General features: G+C 43.1%; 3 protein-coding genes across 13 annotated transcripts in view; 2 read left to right on the top strand and 1 right to left on the bottom strand.

Annotated features, from left to right (window-relative positions):
* LOC103184314 (calcium/calmodulin-dependent protein kinase kinase 2) overlaps positions 1–6,282 on the top strand; it is a 23,384-nt gene extending 17,102 nt beyond the window's left edge. For 2 of the 5 annotated variants that reach the window (XM_007902246.2, XM_042337749.1), the window contains 2 exons: positions 2,618–2,671; positions 3,926–6,282. In XM_007902246.2, the coding sequence (XP_007900437.1) occupies positions 2,618–2,671; positions 3,926–3,998 (127 nt within the window). In that variant the 3' untranslated portion in view covers positions 3,999–6,282. The remainder of the gene's footprint in view (positions 1–2,617; positions 2,672–3,925) is intronic. The other 3 variants (XM_007902247.2, XM_007902248.2, XM_007902249.2) reach the window with 3 other exon arrangements.
* Positions 73–18,899, bottom strand: p2rx4a (purinergic receptor P2X, ligand-gated ion channel, 4a). Of its 5 annotated transcripts, none has more exons than XM_007902241.2 (13): positions 18,828–18,897; positions 15,486–15,923; positions 14,003–14,150; positions 13,349–13,420; positions 12,643–12,715; positions 11,834–11,930; positions 11,071–11,151; positions 10,818–10,959; positions 10,334–10,470; positions 9,315–9,408; positions 8,469–8,534; positions 8,225–8,320; positions 73–1,388 (listed from the first exon to the last, which is right to left on the bottom strand). In XM_007902241.2, exons 2-13 carry the CDS (start codon positions 15,623–15,625, stop codon positions 1,323–1,325), a joined length of 1,212 nt encoding a protein of 403 aa, XP_007900432.1. In that variant the 5' UTR covers positions 15,626–15,923; positions 18,828–18,897; the 3' UTR covers positions 73–1,322. The 5 variants fall into 5 exon arrangements, with proteins under 5 accessions (XP_007900432.1, XP_007900433.1, XP_007900434.1 ...); XM_007902242.2 differs by having other exon boundaries at positions 15,486–15,909; positions 18,828–18,896; XM_007902243.2 differs by lacking the exon at positions 18,828–18,897 and adding an exon at positions 16,885–16,941 and having other exon boundaries at positions 15,486–15,909.
* The window catches only part of ift81 (intraflagellar transport 81 homolog), a 38,723-nt gene continuing 37,890 nt past the window's right edge, over positions 18,067–18,899 (top strand). Inside the window, exon 1 of one of the 3 annotated variants that reach the window (XM_042337747.1) lies at positions 18,067–18,115. The gene's annotated coding sequence lies outside the window, so the exon portion shown is untranslated. Of the gene's footprint in view, positions 18,116–18,264; positions 18,439–18,899 lie in introns of those variants that run through there. The other 2 variants (XM_042337748.1, XM_007902238.2) reach the window with 2 other exon arrangements.

Here is an 18,899-nt window from a genome sequence, read left to right as displayed (position 1 = left end):
AATAATTGTGAAACCAGGAGTCATATTTTCCAAAACATTTTGTCTGACTTTAGATTTTCCAAACTTTAAACCCATGTTAACGCAGTTTCAAAATGGAGGAGTTTCTGTTGAACATGACCAGAGTGAAGCCCAGAAACTCTTGTTCTAAACTTAGGGCTTAATTTGATAAGATTCAACTTGAGGAATGAATTGTTTCTGTTCGTTATTTCCAGATCTCAAAGTACTGTAATTACAATGAACGGAGTAAAGCTTCAGACGACATATATACCTGCAGTTGTGGGAGAAAGAGAAGGGAGGGGTGAGGGGGAAGAAATGATCTTGATCAAGAATGTGTATGCATGTACAACCAGAAAAGTATAATGCTCACGGTCGCTATTCAAATGTAAGCTTTCCAATTTTAAGGAGTGTCGCACTCTAAAACAGAATCTTATCCCATTTATCACCCCATGAGATTTAACTGAGGACTTACACCACACAGGGACACAAACTATTCCTGCAGGTGGCGTTAAAACGCGTTTTGTCTCAACAGTCCTGCCAGACTCTAAAATGCCGCTAACATAAGGGAACAAGTGACATGCTTGGTATATGTACAACAGTTGCAATGTAATACAATCTCAATGTTTGAAAGGCTACATAAATACAATGGGCTTTGATTATGTTACAGCCTTAAAATGTATTGCACAGCAGCTGTTATTCTTCATGTATAGTGTGTCGCAGCCTGGTGTATCGGGTTTACTTCAAAGGGCAGCCCGACACTTGAGCTCTTCGTTGGATGAATTTTCATCTGTTTGCAATCAGTCCTCCGAATGAAGGATGGCATTGTATCTTGGGGCGAAGGGAAACTTCCCTGCTTGTCACCTTCAGCGTTCTGCTGATAAGTAATGTACCGAGCTCCACTGATCATTGTATAATCAGAGTAAGTTTACAGCACAGGAAGGGGTAATTCAGCCAACATGTTGGTACTGTTGCTAGCTCCCCTACAGCTTTTTCTTCACATATTTAACCAATTCCGTTTAAATGCAGTTATGTTCTTTAGTGACCTTGTTAATAAAAAAAAGTCGAAAACCATTCAGAACTTTGAAAACCTGCCATAGATTCCCCTTAACAACAATAACCAGATTACATTTGCATAGCCCCTTTCAGGTCGGGAGGACGTCCCAACCTTCTCTATCCCCAGGGAAATCAGTCCCTACTTTTCTGTGTCACTCCACAGATTCCCTTGGACTTCAACCTTGGGAAGGTCCAAATGAATCTCCTGTGGAAGCTTTCTGTCGCAGTGATTTTCTTTCTGTAAAGATGCGCTCAAATTGGGACTCAGCTTTTCATCTGTAGGCAAGAGAGGTTTGGTCATCATCTTGGCTGGAGGGAGTTACAGACTGGTGGGGAATCTGTAAAATATAACTCATTAACAAAAGTTATTTAGCGCAAACTTTGGAACAAAAGGTGCGACCTTTGCTTTTTATAACACGTCCAGCTTCTTAAGACCTTAGCTACCTGATTTACCTGCTTAACATTTTATCACTTTAATGAATAACAAGCATTTATAATTTTATTTTCTACAATGCTTTTGTTTCTGGTCTGGTACGTTCCAATGTAAGTTGAATTCTGACTATCTTTTTTATCATACTTGTTTTTTTCAAATAAATGGTGACACTCGCAACTCCCAGACTAATGTGAACAATAGGTTACAGAGCAGCAATGGGAGGGAATCCTTAGAGCAAAGAAACGGCATGTTGCACAAGAGGATATGGAAACTAGGAGAGGGTGAAAAAAGGCTTTTTGGGGCGCAAAAAAAATTCTAAAAATATTGAAACAAGATAAAATCAATGAACAAAAGTTTTGTTGATTATCTTGTTACCCAATGTAAGAAGTTATCCAGCGCCTTGCGACGGCCTCCGATGTGAAAGGCACTATACAAATCTAATTTTGTTGTTGTTATTGTCTGCCGAGTGCCTTCAAGCAGAATTGGGGCTCACAGAAATCTGGATTTGTTCAGGACAAAGTTATATTTCAAACCTTGTTTGGTCTCGTAAATTATGTCAATCTAGTCTAATATTAGATTCCCACCCTGGGAGAGGAGCACTTTGGAATGAAGTTACCCCTCAGTCGTAGAATTATCTGCTGTCAAACAAAACTTGCACTTATGTAATAACAACAACAAATTACATTTGTATGGCTCCTTTCATGTCCCAAGGCGCTGGGCAGTCAGGAATTTGGACCCGAGCAGGGGTTTGCGATCAGGAGGTTGGGATCAGGAAGGGTGGAGGGCAGGGAGGGTAGGGGTAGGAGGGTGACCAAAGGTGCGACCAAAGAGGAGGGTCTTGAGACGTGCTTTGAAGGAGGCAAGGGAGGGAGCAAAGCGAAGGGACTGTGGGATGGAGTTCCAAAAGCAACACCTTTCACATAGGAGACTGTTTCAATGTGCTTTATAAGGGTGACAGCCCAAACAAAGAGGGAAAAGGGGAGTGGGGGGGAGGTGACCGAAAGCATGGTTGAAGAGGTAGGTTTTTAGAAGAGGTTTGAGAAAGTGGGTGTGAGGTGGAGGGTATTTGGAAGAGCGCGGGGCATAGTGGCTGATAAATATTCATTCCTATGTAAACTTTCCCCTAATTTCCAGAAAAAACAAGTTATCAGGAAATGTGAAATACTACTATTTGCATAGTAGCCAAAGGTAAAGCACGTAACCCCACTGCAAGTTATTGGTTGCAACTGATGATTAATATTAATAGTACCATCTTTTTATATGATACGTAATGTGTGACTCAGGACACAAAAGGCTAAATCAACCATTCAGTAATTCAAAGCGAAGGTCCTTTTCCATTCCACTTTTTGGTTCTTGTAAAGAATTAACTTTTCCCTGTGACTAATAATCAATGGCCTGCCCAAATATAACATTATTAAGTGATTTTCTGATTCAGTAACCTGCATTAATTTTCTGTGGTCTTTCTGCTCCTAAAGCCACACACCTGGCAAAATCAGTAGCTTACAAAATCCTTGCACTTGATATAGCTCCTAATCACGTCGTCGAGACGTCGCAAAGTGCTTCACAGGATATACTGTAAAGTGAATTGACTGTACTGATGGGAGAGCCTTTTACTGCAGTGGATCACACATTATTATTGAGCTGCCAACGGTTTCTGAGGATGAATAATAAATGCACTGTGCCTGCATGATGCTTACCACTTCAGCATGAACTGCGACATGAATGTCCCCACCCAGCCTGGGCTGTGATAGCCAATATCTTGCATGTGCAAGTTTGTATTCTGCCAGTAACTATCTTCAGAAGCAGTGGTTAGAATCGGAAGCAGGGATGAGCTCGAAAGGAAACCTTAGAATGCGCTGGAGGTTTTAAAACTTTAAATGTGCACCTAAGTTAGTTACAGTATGTGGCTTTGTTCCCATCAGGGTTATATGGGTTATATATAGTGAACCCCAACGCTGTCCGTTGTATAGGATTTTTATTTTGATTGGAAAATCCTTCCAGGTGAATTCAATAAGTATTGCATACGTTGCTGAATATGCAAATTGTATGTGGGTGACTGTACATTGTTACAGATACTAGTTGGATACATGCCAGGGGTTAATAATTCCTTAAAAAGAACAATACATTGGTCACTCAATCCATGACTGTTTGTAGGACACTGCTGTGCGCAATTGGCTGCCGCGTTTCACCCACGAAATAGTGAATTCACTTTACAGTGTATTCTGTGAAGTGCTTTGAGACCACAACAAGATTTCATTTATAGAGCGCCTTTAGCGGGAGGACGTCCCGAGGCGCTGAGACGTCTCGAAGATGTGATAAGGCGCTATGTCAAAGGCAAATATCATTATTATCTACCCTGAGTCTGATTCACGTGACTTGTCAATAGCAAATACCCAGGTTACAAGTGAGACAGACTATATGATGTGTGCTTTCTGCCACCAGGAAGCAAGCCAGTGGAGATGGTCTGAAGAGTGGTGACCTGCCAGAAGTAGGGGAGGATGCTGTACTATCATGAAGCTATCTGTGGTAATGGAGTTTATGCATGTTCTTTGCACTCCCCAACAAGGCTGAATCGGCTGTGGCCATTGGCCGACCCACCAGCGATCAGGAGGTGAAGGCTTTCCGAGGCCAGGAGGGGGCAGTGGACTCGTAGCAAAGTATATGGCCTTTGTGAATTTTGCATGAAAAACGCTTTGAAACATTTCATTAATAACTGTGTTGCAGGTAACGCAGGCTTAAGGTATTGAAATATTTAACACACATCTACAAGTATTCAATCACTTTTAACATTTTAAGTATGAGAAATGCATTTTTTAACAATCTTGTGTTGTGGTGCATTTAATTGCAGTATCGGTGTCATTAGTTATAGCTGTTCTGATGTCCTGAAATATCCTCTTGGGAGACTTAGGAACATTTAGATACTTGAAAAAGTGGTTTTAATGCCATAACATCACTTAAGATGCATATTCTAAAATGTTTACAATGCTACATTACATTAAGGTCTGCTTAATCAAGGTAAAATGCTGTCTAGATTTATAATTTGATAAATAGTCTTTTAATATTTAAACAAAACAATTGCAATATCAGGAAGGAAATAATGTATTATATCAGCAGTCTGGTTTGCATAGAGTGTGTAGTTGTGTTTTGTTTATTTTGCTTGGTTTAAAAAGTATCCTTTAAGCTTTAACGTGACTAGCCAAAGTATTTGAACGCTGTACTTAGTCTTTTTGTTCTTAATAATTGCCATAAAAAGTCCACCTTTTTCTGCAAAAGTGCTAACCCTCCAAGCTATGGGTTGGAGAGCTGGATTACTTAACTACCTTTGCTTGATGCTTATAGAGCACACAATCTGCAATCTAAATATTCATTGCTGTAACCCGGATCAATATGCCGTAGTTCTTCAGGTGGTCGCATACAGACATATTAGGAGATTTTGGTTAGTCGCCTGATTTTATGGGTAAATTTCCTATATTCTATCGGGCATTCTTTTTTTTGTTACACGATAAACTGTTAGATTTGTTCACAAAATTCCAAGTGCAAAAAAAAATCTAGACATGCAAACATTTCTTAAATGAAAATGGACGATGTTTTTTCTATGAGGCAAGTAGAAACTCTAAGGTACTCACTGGGATTTAGTTTGTTAATGAGTTGCTTTTAGAACAGGACATGTCGGCCTTTTCATATGAACTCCCCTCTTCCCCCCCACCACCACCACCATGTGAATTGGATTCAGAGTACTGTACAGCATTGGTGCTAGGAATACTGATCTGTCATTAATGTAAAGTAGTCTGACAGTGACTAAAATTGGAGCCATTTGTTGAACATTTTCTACTTAGAGAAAAATGATACTTCCCTATAAGCTGTTGTGGATTCTCATATACTTGGGTATTGTACTTGCATAGGAAGTTATTAATCCTATTTAAAAAAAAGTAGTAAATGTATAACCTAGACAGAAATATTATTGCTATTGTTCAGTATTATTATTGAAATATTATTACCTATTCAGAATACATTGCTGTATAACTACGTAAAAATCTGTGTTTGGGTGTGAATTCTCTGTTCACACTTCAAAGACAAAGGTGGCCTTTTTCTTCTGGGGTGTTGGGATGGAGGGAGGGAGTGAAGGAAAGATAGACAAGTTTTCCAGTTCGTGAAATCAAAGCTGTGGATATACCAAATTTTAGACATTGCAAAATGTCATTTGGCCTGGCACTTAACTTAAAATATGCTGCTACTGACAGTTTTATAGAACAGACAAGTATTTGTCAACATTTGTACACGTGTGAAACTTGTAATTGCTATTGTTGGGATCAGTTAGTGCACAGTTAAATTGAGTGCTCCCTAACATGCACTAATCTATTTCTTGATAACGTGACCACTGTGCTTTGGATTTTTCGAGGTGAAACTTTGACCTGATCTTTCGTTACCAATCGTTTTCTATGAATGAATAGATTAAGTGAATTAAAAACATTTCATGTCTGGGATTTAGCCGATGCATTATTACCTTGAAGGTGGATGTGCTGCAGTTAAGAATATGGTCACCCTTTTAATTTAGATTGTGATAAACTTGATTTGAAAACAATGCGAAAACGTATGAGGGCCTACAAAAAAATGCAATCAAAGAATGTTTTTAAGTCATTCAAGTCTTGAGGTTTTATTGATGTGCTGAATTTACAGACACACAAGGCAATTGTAAAAAGCTATTTATATGCATTGAGCAAGATGATTTCATTAATAAACACATGAATTTATTCATGAACATCAGTGTATTTGATTTTAAATAAATTGTATAAAGTTGATATATAGCGAAGTCTGTTTATTTCTTAGAAACGGAGCCCATTTAGCCATTTGAGCCTGTTCTGCCATTTTATTAGATCTTTTACTCTCATTTATCTGCCTTATACCCCTTAACACTCCATCTAAACATCCTCCCTTTTAAACATACCCACTTGTTCTTCATCTAGTTTACGATGTTATGAAGAATGGTGAGAATATGTAATGTTATTGACTGACTTGGGACACGAATGATCTGGCAGAAATGCGGAGTATTTTGTATAGTAATAAAGTTTGATCTATTCCAGTTTTTCCTCTATTAGCATCTCACAAGTAATTACTGTTAAGTGCACTGGCTAATATTGTAGCCAGTAGGCAAATATGGCAGCTATTTGTATCAGCAAGGCCCATAAGATGAATTGATCGAATTATTGTACGTGGAGGATTGTTATCCCGGAAACTGGGAGAAATGTACTTCTCTTTTTTCCAAAAGTAGTGTTATTTATATTAAAAGTTTTCTTTGGGACTGGCCTGTTGGACTGCAGGGGTCTTTAACTGTCCTGTACATTTCTAATCAAGGACCAAATTCACTTGTTCTGGTAGATGTTAAAGATCCCACAACAGAATTAAAAAAATGAGTTTCCTGGTGAGCAATCACCCAGATGAATTGGTCATTCACCAACTGTTGTGGGACCTTCGTGATCCAAATGCCTAAAAAAAAGTCTCCACACTAGACAGTAATTACTTTAAAGAGCTTTGAAACATTTAAACATTAAGTTTCTATATTACTGCTATTGTTTTGTTAAGAAAAACAATTTGATGATTGCAGTGCAGTCAGTACAAGAAAAAAACATTCAGTTCATTCATATTCGCTGTGTGTTCAAATAATTTTTGGTCATTTAGAATTGATTTTTGTTATCCTTTAAATTTGCTACAATCCAGTCCAATCCCCTTAAATTAATTAGATTTGATTTAATCCCAATTTATTGTTGGAACAATCACCTTTATACCATCTACTACAGTAGATCTCATCCAGAGATCAACAACATTTGTTGATTCATTAAGTCACGCCTGAATGCTTATCTTTGTAGTACAGCATTTTGTTCCCTAGAACAAAGATTATATTTTCGTACCATTTTGTTTTTTTTAAAATCAAACAGAATAATGTGGTTCAAAAAAATCCTGATCACATTAAGATGCTATAGTAAATTATTATTTTTAAGACACTAATCGCTCAGTGAATATCTGAACCCTACAGATGTGACACGGTTTGAGCCTCAGTCTGTGCAGCACTGAGTGTCATGGATCACATAACATGTGATGTTACAATTGGCTTTTGTGCCCAGGTAGGGAGCTGTAAATCAGGCAGGATTCACATTTCCTCGGCATTGTTAGATGATCACCTGCCAAAGCTATGCAGGTTTTACCTATGTCGGAAAGAAAGGAAGATAAAGAGATCCATGACACTGCTACAAAAAAGGGAATGTCTCCCATTGTCCTGGCCAAAAAGCCTCCAGATTAATCAGTCGTTCAATTCACAGCAGTTACTGGCACAAATGGTTGCTGTGTTTGACTATAGAACCGTAGTACTATAGTGTGCCGAGCAGCAATTCAAGGAGCTATAAAGGTGGAACTTCTTCCACTATTATTCCTTTTGCAGTTTTGTTTTGGTAAAATAAAGAGTTCCTCTGCTTATTATCTGAAAGGCATTGTAATTGAAGTATAAGATATGCAGTTCAGTGGCTGCCAAAATTAATATATACAGGATGACAGCATTTTATAGTTATTGAGTGAGGAATTCCATTGTCCCTTAAATTCATTGTGATCAGTCATCGTCAGCATCGTCAATACCCTTAAATGAAATAGATTTGAATTAATACCAATTAATCACCAAGAACATTCATATCCTTCAAGCAACTGAAAAATGATGCAGTTTCATTAGAATCGGACAAAGACTTATGGACTCACCCGTTCATAATCTTCCACGTACTTGTATTTCTTTTCTTTGTAGTAATTCCGCTTCTTTAACAAATGCAGGATAATCATATCGCACAGCACTGTTCCCTGGAGCAGAGGTTTCAGTTACATTCACAGTCAGGAGGGGTGGAGGGCAGGGAGGGTGGGGGTAGGAGGGTGACCCAAGGTACGGTCGAAGAGGAGGTACAACTCAAAATAGTTCAAATGAAAACAAGCAAAATAAAAAATGACTTACCATTCCAAGCAAGGCTATGCCAGATCCAATGCTTATCATTGTTGGGATAATGTTAAATTTTCCAGCCTGTGCAGAAAGTATAATGAACTTCTGGAAGCAAACATTCTGCCTTCCTCCTCCTTTGTTAGGTTTGTTCAGGAAACATTTTTCATTCCTTTTTTGTCATGCTCTTCGAGCATCCAGATGTCTCCCAAAAAGAGTCAGTTTGAAACACAGACATTTTCAGCGCAGAAGGAGGCCACTCATCCTGTGCTGTCTGTGTTAGAGCTGTCTCCCTTCATTATTTAATCACACTTTCCATCTCTTTACCCATTTCCCTTGTAACTAACTGAAATAAATAATGTTTATATGCATCATGTACAGAGTTTGCACTAGTTTAACTTAAGGATTAAATGTTTTACACAAGGTCTTCCAGCGGGACATACATTTTACACATTTATATCTAGCCCTTCAAAGGTAATTGCTATCAGACATAGCGTGTCTGTTGGCAAAGTTCGCAGCCATATAACAAAGTCAACACAAACAGCCACAAAGTTAATAACCATTACTATCTAGAACACCTGGAGAAGTGTTTCCCATCTTTGTTCCAATAGTGCCACAGGATCTTTAACGTCCACTTGAACGGGCAGATTTAGATGTCTTATCCGAACAATGGCACCGTTGAAATTGGAGCGTTTCCCTAACACTGCATCAGAGTGTCAGCCCGGACTGTGAGCTCACGAGTTCCAATGTGGAGCTTGAACCCACAATCTGCTACTCCCTGAGCCAAGCTGCCCTGAATTGTGAACGCAGGCACCTTAAAACACACACTTGGCAAACATTTCACAACCATAAGGCTTTACTCACCTTTCCGAAAACTTCAACTTCAAATCGTATTCCATATGCTTTGATCAATGTTCGTGTCTCTTTTCCAGCTGAGTTCTCATAGTATTTGGCATATCTGTGTTTTTAATATGCAATAATGTAAGAATAATTAGTGAAATGCCACCATCTAATCAGAAAATCCTGTTTAATTATGCAACTTTGCGTGGTCTCTCTCAGTCAGTTTTGATCTTGGGATTCCCGCATCTACAATCTTCACCCTTAATGCAACAGTCTGCTTCCACGATCCCATCGTATAGGAGAGTGATAGCACTCCTGTGGCTGAAGGGACAAGCGAGGTTGGGAGTGGGAGGTAATTATAGAGTGTTGACCACAGTTCCCTTCCTGTCACCCTTATTCTCTTCTGCCCTCCTCACTATACTATTTCACTCTGGGGTAGGATTGGAAGCTGGCACAACCTCCCCCCACCTCGCAAATGAGTCTATTGGGGCTGCATTGGTAAGGGTGATGTTGCGGAGAGAGATGCAGAACGCTGACAACGACAACAAGTTACATTTGTACAACACCTTTCACATCAGGAGGATGTCCCAAGGTGCTGGACAGTCAGTGATCCGCACTCGAGTTGGTGGTTGGAATCAGGAGGGGTAGGGGGTAGGAGGGTGACCGAAGACAAGGTCGAAGTAGAGGGCCTTGAGACAGGTCTTGAAGGAGTCAAGAGATGGGGCGAGGTGGAGGGACTGGGATGGAGTTCCAGCGGGTGGAACACAAGGAAAGGAGGAGGTTGGCCTCCTGTGTTAGATTCACAGCTTCTGCAAGAAAGCCAACTGTGCCAGACACTACAGGGAAGAGTCAGCCTTAAGCACGAGAGAGAGAGAGAGAGAGAGAGCATGGGGTTAACCTGACCCGATGGACACTCAAGTGAGGTACAGTGATTACACTGACTGCCATAGGCCCAACAACTCACCCGGGAGGAGGGGAGGGTACTGGAGGTGACTTAAATAGATCGGAAAATCTATGAACCGGTTATCGTCCAGTGAATTTACCTAAAATTATAACCAGGAGACACCGTTTCATCAACATTCCTGTTGTCCAGTCGCTGAAATGTGTATTGTGGGACGCACTCAGATGCAGATCGGTCCAGGTTGCAGTTCCACTTGATCAGAATCCCGATCACTCCACCCTGCAAGAGAAGGAGGGAGCAAGCGGTCACTGGTCAAGGCAGAAATGGATATTTTCTGCAGAGGTGGAAATTCACCAGTTCACCTGAAAGCGGCGCCTTATTTTCCGGGTTCAGTTTCCGGCCAGGGCAACAGTTAGAGGCAGGAAGAAAACTCACCTGCCTCCTGCACTGTCTAGATCAATGGTGAACAACCTGTGGCCCTTCCAGTCCATGGGGCCATCAAGAAGCCCTCGCCCACCGACATTCACACAGTCCATGTTCGATCGGTGGTGCGTATTCGGTTTTTTTTCTTGATTGAATATTTCTTGATTCACGGCATTGATCGAGAAATATTCAATGGAACACACCTGAAGAGCCAGTTCTTGAAATTTGTCCCCCGTTTCTCTCACGATGTCCCCCAGACGGAAAATGGGGCAGTAAGGTTCCTTTGTCCGATTGAACACGCATGTTTTCAAGTAACTCGCGCTGATGTTAGGCAAGATATTTCTCCTGCAGCAAACAGAAAGAGAGGGGGAGTCGGTTTTTTTCTACTCCGCTTCGTGCAACACGGGAACACGAATGGGAAGCTTAGTAGAACTGTACTGGGGTTCTTCCACTTACTTTGAGAAATTGAACTGGGGGAACCTGATGTTGTTCTTGATCAACACCGTGAAGTTTTCAGCTCCTCCAAGAAGCGCCGGACTGAAACAAAGTGCATTTAAAATCCTTCTTGAGAATTTGGGGAAAATAAGAACTTATAATAATAATAATCATCCTTGCATTTGATATAGCACCTTATCATATCTTGGAGACATCTCAAAAGTGCTACACAGAATATATTGTTAAGTGGATGGACTATGTATTTTGTGGGTGGCAACCAATTGCGCACAGAAGTCTCCCACAAACGTTTGAGTGACCAAATTGTTAATTAATTTATTTTTTGGAGGAATTATTACCCCCGGAAAGCGATCCGCCAATGGACTAACAACCAAGTTCCTACTTAATGTTAGGTAAACAGAGGCGTGTGGAGTAAGGAAACTTGCCTAAAGTTCACCTTGTCCGGGAATCGAACCCAGGTCCTCTTGCTTGCGAGGTGAGCACGCTATCCACTACGCTCTGGGACTCCATGTTTTTTATAGTTCGCCCTTGCGTCAAAACGCTACATGGTGTTTTCCATCGAGTGTAATGTAGTGACTGTTCTCAAAGGCAAGCCCGTCAGATGAACAGGCAAACGGGACCTCGATTTAACACCTCGTCGAGGTACAGCAGCTGAGAGCAGGCTGTTCTGCCCAGTGCAGCACTGGAGTTCTAGCCTAGACTGTAGCCCCGTTTGAAATGTTGAAGCAAATTCACTGATCATTATCTTGAACGACCGGATACTTACTTGGGAAAAACTGTTTGACTCTCAAGGGGACACCAGGCAAGAACCTCACACGTTTTCACACCTTCATTAAAGGTGACACATTTTCCAGTCAATACGCCTAAAACCAAAACAAAGCATGACAAATTTCAGGTCGTCACGCGCTTAACATAATGACAGAATGTTATGTTACAGCACAGAAAGAGTTCACTCAGCCGATTGGTGTTTTTCTCCATGTGAAGCAACCTCATCACACTCTCTTGCTCGCTCCCCATATCCTTCAATCAACTATCTAAGTATATTCTGAAAGAAATGCCAAACTCAGCAACTTCTGTTTTCGTTTAAGTTTATCTTTATTGTTTCAGCCAAAAGGAACCAGCTCTGACAATGCTGGAGTTCGAATCAGTGGTTCATTGTGCACAAGGTGTAGCGTCCGCATAGCGTAGAGGTTACCGCGCTCGCCTCGCAAGCGAAAGGAACCGGGTTCTATTCTCGGGTGGAGCGAAACCCTAAGTTTCCTTACTCCACACACACACACACTTGTTTCTTGTTTACGTAGCAGTAAGTGGGCACCCAGTTGTTAGTCGATATTAATCCCTCGAAAAAATCTTGAATCCTCGACTGTTTGTGGGACAATGTTCTGCGCAATTGGCTGCTGTGTTTCTCCCACAAATTTCACAGTCACTCCACTTTACAATATGCCCTGTGAAGCCCTTTGAGATGTCTCAACAACATGAGACATGTTGTATATCAGTTCATGTGCTATCAAATGAAAGGATTATTATTATTATTATTAAAGTCCTAACAGTGATAACAAAATCAGGTGTACATACCACTGCTGTGAGGATCAATGAGTCCGGCCGTGCAGTTACTGTCTGAGGTACAATTAAACCCATTTTTTGGCAACTAGAAAGAACACAATGGGTTTTATCAAATGTTAAATAATAATAAGGTCCTGACAGTTATAACAAGGCCAAGCAGTGGTACATATGATTACCACTGTTAGGACCTTATTGATAATAATAATAATAAATCAAGATAAATAATAATAACCCAATTAGCATTTATTACAAATAGAGACAGATCAAACCGTTTGTAAGTCCTGACACTAAAGTGATCAATTATTAAACCACATCCCACCCATCTGTCGGCATATGCCCAGCGTGTATTAAAAATGCTTTCTGTAATCTTCAATAGAACCTCCTGAGAAAACTTTGAACTAACAGTGCCATAAATGTTAAGACTGGAGTTTTCTCCTCCCACCGCATCCCTGACATAGTGTGATCACTTATGTGATAACGTTAATGATTCATTTTGGTGCCTGGACAGAATCATGCGCTTGTCGTTTTATGTTCTTATTATGATTAACACGGCTTCCTACTCCACAATTTGTGCTGCCTTGTACAGTAAACTCCTGATAACTCGACCCCGACTTAACTTGTCATTGGCTCTTTAAATCATCGTGTCGTCAATATCCTGGCCGCATTCATTTGTGTATTTATACAGACTTACTTCTATTATGCATTTATGTAGACTTACCTCAGGGCAGTGACCTTGGGTCTGATTCTCAGTGCGAATTAGGTTGGTCATAACAAAGAAGGAGCTTTCTTGCTGTCGAAAGAAAGGAGAAGAAAATGGGCTAAAATTCCTAACAGCAATAATCGGCTGCTTCAGTGGATGGACTGAAACACATTGATTTCGACTTAAATTGGGTGGGAGGTGATACCCAGTCTGGTCACTGTCTTTGAGTAAATGCTTTTGAATTTAAAAAAAAAGCACACGTTTCAACAATTGTGACGATCACCATTCCTAAAAATTCAAATACTAGTTAAAATTCAAATACTTTTATTTTAAACTAAGCATAAAAGTTGCTTAGTTACCACTGAAGCTGACAAATACATTCCCAGTTCTGGTTCATTCTCTCCTACCAGCTTCCTTCTCTCTGTTCCTTACTTATCGAGAAAATATTGACATATCCAACAGGGAGTGTGGATCTGTGTGCTCTCAGCCAGAAACCAAAATGCTTTTTTATCATTGAAATCTATACCGTAGCGTTGTGGTTAGCAGGCTTGCCTCGCAAACAAGACGAACAGGTTCCATTTGTTTCCCGGACAGGGCGAATCCTTAGGCAAGTTTCCTTACTCCACACACACTGCTGTGCGCAATTGGATTATTATTTATTATATTATTTACCTCTGGAGGAATAATGTAATCGGCCGAGTCCCATAAGCGTTCTCCAAAACCTGACGAATTGACAAATGCCACACCTTTCACTTTGATGATGACCGAGCTGACGATGGAGTCAAAATCCTGATAGCCTTTTCGCCAGATGAGCACCCACCTAGGAACACAATGCAGCGGCAATCATTTAATAATAGAATTATTACATTTATTGATTTAATTATCATTGAATAATCCCCTCACAGTGGCTGATCTGTACCTCAGGCTACGCGACCACATCACTCCTACCCTCGCTCGCCTCAAATGGCTCCCCATCCCCCAGAGGATCAAATTCAAGATCCTCATCCTCACCTACGAGGCCATTCACGGCCTCGCTCCCTCCTACCTCTCCGACCTACTATTCCCCCAAGTACCTGCCTGTACCCTCTGTTCCTCTGGCTCCGGTCTGCTCCACATCCCCTGCCCTCACCGCCCTACCATAGGTGGGCGGGCCTTCAGCCTCTCAGCCCCAAGGCTCTGGAACTCTATCCCCCAGTGCCTTCGCCGCCTCCTCCCTTTTCTCCTTCAAGGCCGGTCTCAAGACCTTTCTCTTCAACCGTGCCTTCAGCTCCCCTCTCGACTCTCTACCCCCTCCTCGCTCCCTCCCTTCCCTCGCCTCACCCTGACCATTTCCCCCACCAAATGCTCGGGTCCCGACCCAACTGTCCAGCGCCTTGGGACGTCCTCCCGACGTGAAAGGCGCTCTGTAAATGCAATCTTGTTGTTGTTACCTCCCCTCCCACCCCACCCCTTGCCCCATATCGTTTAATACCCTGACCTAACAAATATCTATCTGCCTCCGTCTTGGAAATGTGAATACTTTTCGGAGTGAGAGAGAGAGAGCGCATTCCATTCCAACAATCTATCTCTGTAATTTCCACGTGTAGGTGGGATGCGTGGAATTCTTAGTTTGGTTTGGAGACTCTTTAGTCTGGTGATGTGTCAGACACCCGGCTGACCAAAAAGAAAAAAAGAATTTTGGCCAAAACCCAAACTCTTGCCGGAAAGAGGGCAACTAAAGGCAGGTCACCAGACCCTGACTGGAGCCCTTGAACTGAAACTGAAACTGAATTCATCAGCGATTGGGTCTAAGATTACATTTCACAGAGATTGTGTGAGATTTTTTTACACACAGCCCTGAAAAAACGCAAAGCTTTCCGTGATTTAAAGGAGGTTTAGCATTAAAATTTAAATTGGGTCATACATTTCACCAAATCAACTGGGAGAGGAGAGGAGAGAGAGAGAGAGAGGGGGTGGGGGAAGAGAGAGAGAGAGAGCAGAAATAGACAAGATGGCTTTTATCTTTTCAACAGCATAAAAATCTTGCTTGTTAATTTAATAAATCCATGTGTTAAAACAAATCCCATCCCTTTTCAGTCAAATGAAATGAAATGGAAGGAAGGGAGAGACAGACAGACAGACAGACAGACAGAGGCATCTCACAGTTGTCACTCACCCAATGATATAGGAAAGGATCACCAACTGTACCAGACGATTAATGAGCCCAACTTTCTTGTTTTTGATGAGCACAATCCTCGGGGTGTCGTATTCCAGAATGAAATCACAGACAGAGCAGCAGGTTTCACGAAGAGGCATCTTGTTTGCACTGAGTATGAGCTGGAGGAGTCAACGGAAAAAGAGGGGTGGAAATGCAAGTGGAAGTGGAGTTGGATGAGGGGAACCCCCTTCACCTTCTCTCCTCTCCTCTCCTCTCCCCAACGCAGATTTTCCCTTGTGGTGTGGTGTCTTCACCGCAAAATTATACGATCCACAGCAAGACTTCATTCAGCCCAGTCGTTGACCAAGCAGAAGGGAACTGGTCCACATAATCCAGGAGCTTTGTAAAGATGTGTGTGGTTTCCTTCAGCGCCTCTGCAGGTCTGGAGAACAGGAGCTGTTTGAAATAAACCCAATTTGGGAGTTTTCTTGTTCAGTTTCACTTTCTAACAGATCAAATCGTGTTCAGATTTTGCTTGTTTGGGTGGGTTTGGGTGTTTTTTTTTGGAGGGAGGGGGCTTTGCACGACCTTAATTTGTGGAGGTGCGAATGAATGAATGAATGAACGAACTTTACATTTCTGGCAAGTTTCTCTCTCTCTATATATATATAAATATATTTACGAGCAAATGATAGAGAGAAATGGGGGTTTATCTCTAGTTTTTTCTTCTTTGTGATATCATACACCAGTGATGACCAGTTTAAAATTGGGGTGAGTGTATTTATCATAAAAATAATAATCCTCGCACTTTGATATATATAGCGCCATATCGTGTCGTCGAGACGCCTCGAAGCGTTCCGCAGAACATACTGGAAAGCGACACGGACTGTATTTTGTGGGCGAAACGCGGCCGTCAAGTGCACCAGCAACGTCCCACAAAGAGTCGTGGATTGAGTGATCAAATTATTCTTTTAAAGGGATTACTACTGCCGGGAAAGTGATCCGCCAATCGACTAACAAACGGGGTTCCTACTTACTGCTGGGAAAACAGAGGCGTCGTGGTAATAACCTAAGGCTTTGCCCCGCCCGGGAATCGACCGCGGGTCCTCTCGCTCGCTCACGAGGCGAGGGCTCTAACCTCTACCCTACAGGAATCCGCAGCACAGCGGATAATATCGTATCCCGCTCAAAGAAAGTTTTCGCAACAACTCTCGCCCTGAATGCAACATTGATCAGATGGCAAGCAAAAAAAAAAGATAATAATAATAATCATCCTTGCATTTAAAAAGCGCCGGATCACGTCGTTGAGACGTCTCAGAGCGCTTCACAAAATTCCAAATAATTGATCTATTTAAGTCAGTTTATTATTACCTTTTGCAAAAAAAACAACTTTACCACTGTATTTGCAGAAACTGACCTGACGCAGGCAAGTTGTTTCAAACACACGGTCACTACACTCAGCAGCAATTACTTGTGAAGCTGCTGCGAGAGCCTAGTTTGATAGACTCGATGTTCGTGAAGACGTTGCCTGACGAGGATAAATTAGGCACAGACTACAAATTGTGCAATCAGTAGGATCCCAGTTGGCGCGTTGCAACCGACAATGTGGTCAAGCTGTTTGACCGCAGGGGGTACGTAGCACGCTGAAGCCCTCATGCTAACCTCGGACAGCATCTCCACGCGTTCAGTGGTTGCTGGGTCGCGGGTGAGGAGTACATGGCCCCTAACTATCTTCTCCCAACCACAGTGTTTCAGAGCCACTTGCCCTCGATCAGCGCCTCGGGACGTCCTCCCGACGTGAAAGCCCACATTTGTTGTTGCCCCAACTTCTGTCCTGCCCGAGGCGTCTCTCTGCCAGCGAAGGCAAGGCGCTCTGGGGCGCTATCCTGCCTGAGGAGCTCTATAGAAATGCAAGTTATTGTTGTAGTGTTGCCCCATCAGATGTCTCTTTTCGAGCCTGAAGAGACCCAATATATCCAGTTATTCTCCCTGGATTGTCCCTCAAGGATTGGAGATCGGCCTCGTTGCCCTTTTGTTTGCGTTTGGTGGGTGACAGCGCTATCGGGGGGATGGGTTCTGTTGGGTTCGGTCTCTGGCAGCTGACATCGGGGAAGCAGGTGGTCCACCCCCAGCCAGTGAGCCCCCCCCCCCCACCCCGCCAGCCAGTGAGCCCCCCCCCCCACACCCCGCCAGCCAATGAGCACCCCTCCCCCCCGACCGCCCCGGCCAGTGAGCCACCCACCTCCCCAGCCAATGAGCCCACCCCCAGCCAGAGAGCCCTCCCGCCCCCCCCCCCCCCCCCACCACCACCCATAGGATTATCGGAAACCGGAAGAGGCCATTCAGCCCCTCGAGCCCGTTCCGCCATTCTATTACATCAGGGCTGATCTGTACCTCAAATCCAATTATAAATGACACCCCCCACTCCCCCCTCCCCCTCCCCAGCCCCCCATTACCACCACCCTGAGAGACCCTCACCCCGCACCAGTGAGCCCCGCCCCCGCCCCAGCGAGCCCCGCCCACACGCGCCGGCCCCGCCCCCCGCCCCAGCGAGCCCCGCCCACACGCGGCGGCCCCGCCCCCATCGCCTCCCGTTGCCTGGTTACCAGTAGTGTTGACAGGTGTGTGACGGTGGGGGGTGTTGTCCGGTCAGTGCGGCGCTGCGCGTGAAAATAACGGCTTTCGGGCGTTTAAAATTTTGAATTTAATTTGAACCTGAGATACCGTTTCCCCCCCTCCCCACTCCCCCCCCACGGAAGAGGCTCTTCTTACCCAGTTTTGACCCTCAAATCAGTTTACTTCTGCTGCGCTCATTAATATATAGTATTCGGCTATTTCTTTTTTTTTTGGGGGGGGGGGAGTTGTGAGTTATTATTGTTCGATCGACTTTTGGGCTACAAACCGTCGTCGTATTTTCCGGCCCAAACCCTCAATTCTTTCCCCTCCCTCTCCCCTTCGGTTACCGTTTCAGGTAAAGACAAAAAAAAAAGAGAGAGCGACTTTTATGACTATTTTCCTCTATTCGCTCGACGATATCTTTCGCCCCAAACCCTTAAATATACCTTAAATATAAAGATAATGTAAGCCCCGGGAGCTGTGTGTGTGTGTGTTGGTTGGTGGTTGGGTTGACTGACTGACTGACTGACGGCGGCGGCCCTGTTGTGAAGGCCGCAAGCGCAGCCTCGGCCTCCAGTTTGGGGGTTGTTCGGGCCCTGTGTGTGGATGGGTGGGTGGGTGGTTGGGAGAAAACGACGAGCCCCCCTCGCCCCCCCTCGCCCGCCCTTCAGTGAGAAAGCACGACGTGCCGCCGCGTTCCCCCTTATTCTGTCGTTTGCGAAGGAAAAAAAAGAGCGCCTTTACCTCCGCGGGCGAACCGAGTCCGTTCCGCCGGTCGTTGCCATGGAAACGCGTTCGCCGTTAAATCGTGGGGGG

The sequence above is a fragment of the Callorhinchus milii genome, unplaced genomic scaffold, assembly GCF_018977255.1.
Source record: "Callorhinchus milii isolate IMCB2004 unplaced genomic scaffold, IMCB_Cmil_1.0 Scaffold8, whole genome shotgun sequence".
In the NCBI taxonomy this organism is placed as follows: Eukaryota; Metazoa; Chordata; class Chondrichthyes; order Chimaeriformes; family Callorhinchidae; genus Callorhinchus; species Callorhinchus milii.
The sequence above is the reverse complement of the archived record's forward strand: the minus strand, read 5'-3'. Positions and strand labels throughout refer to the sequence as shown.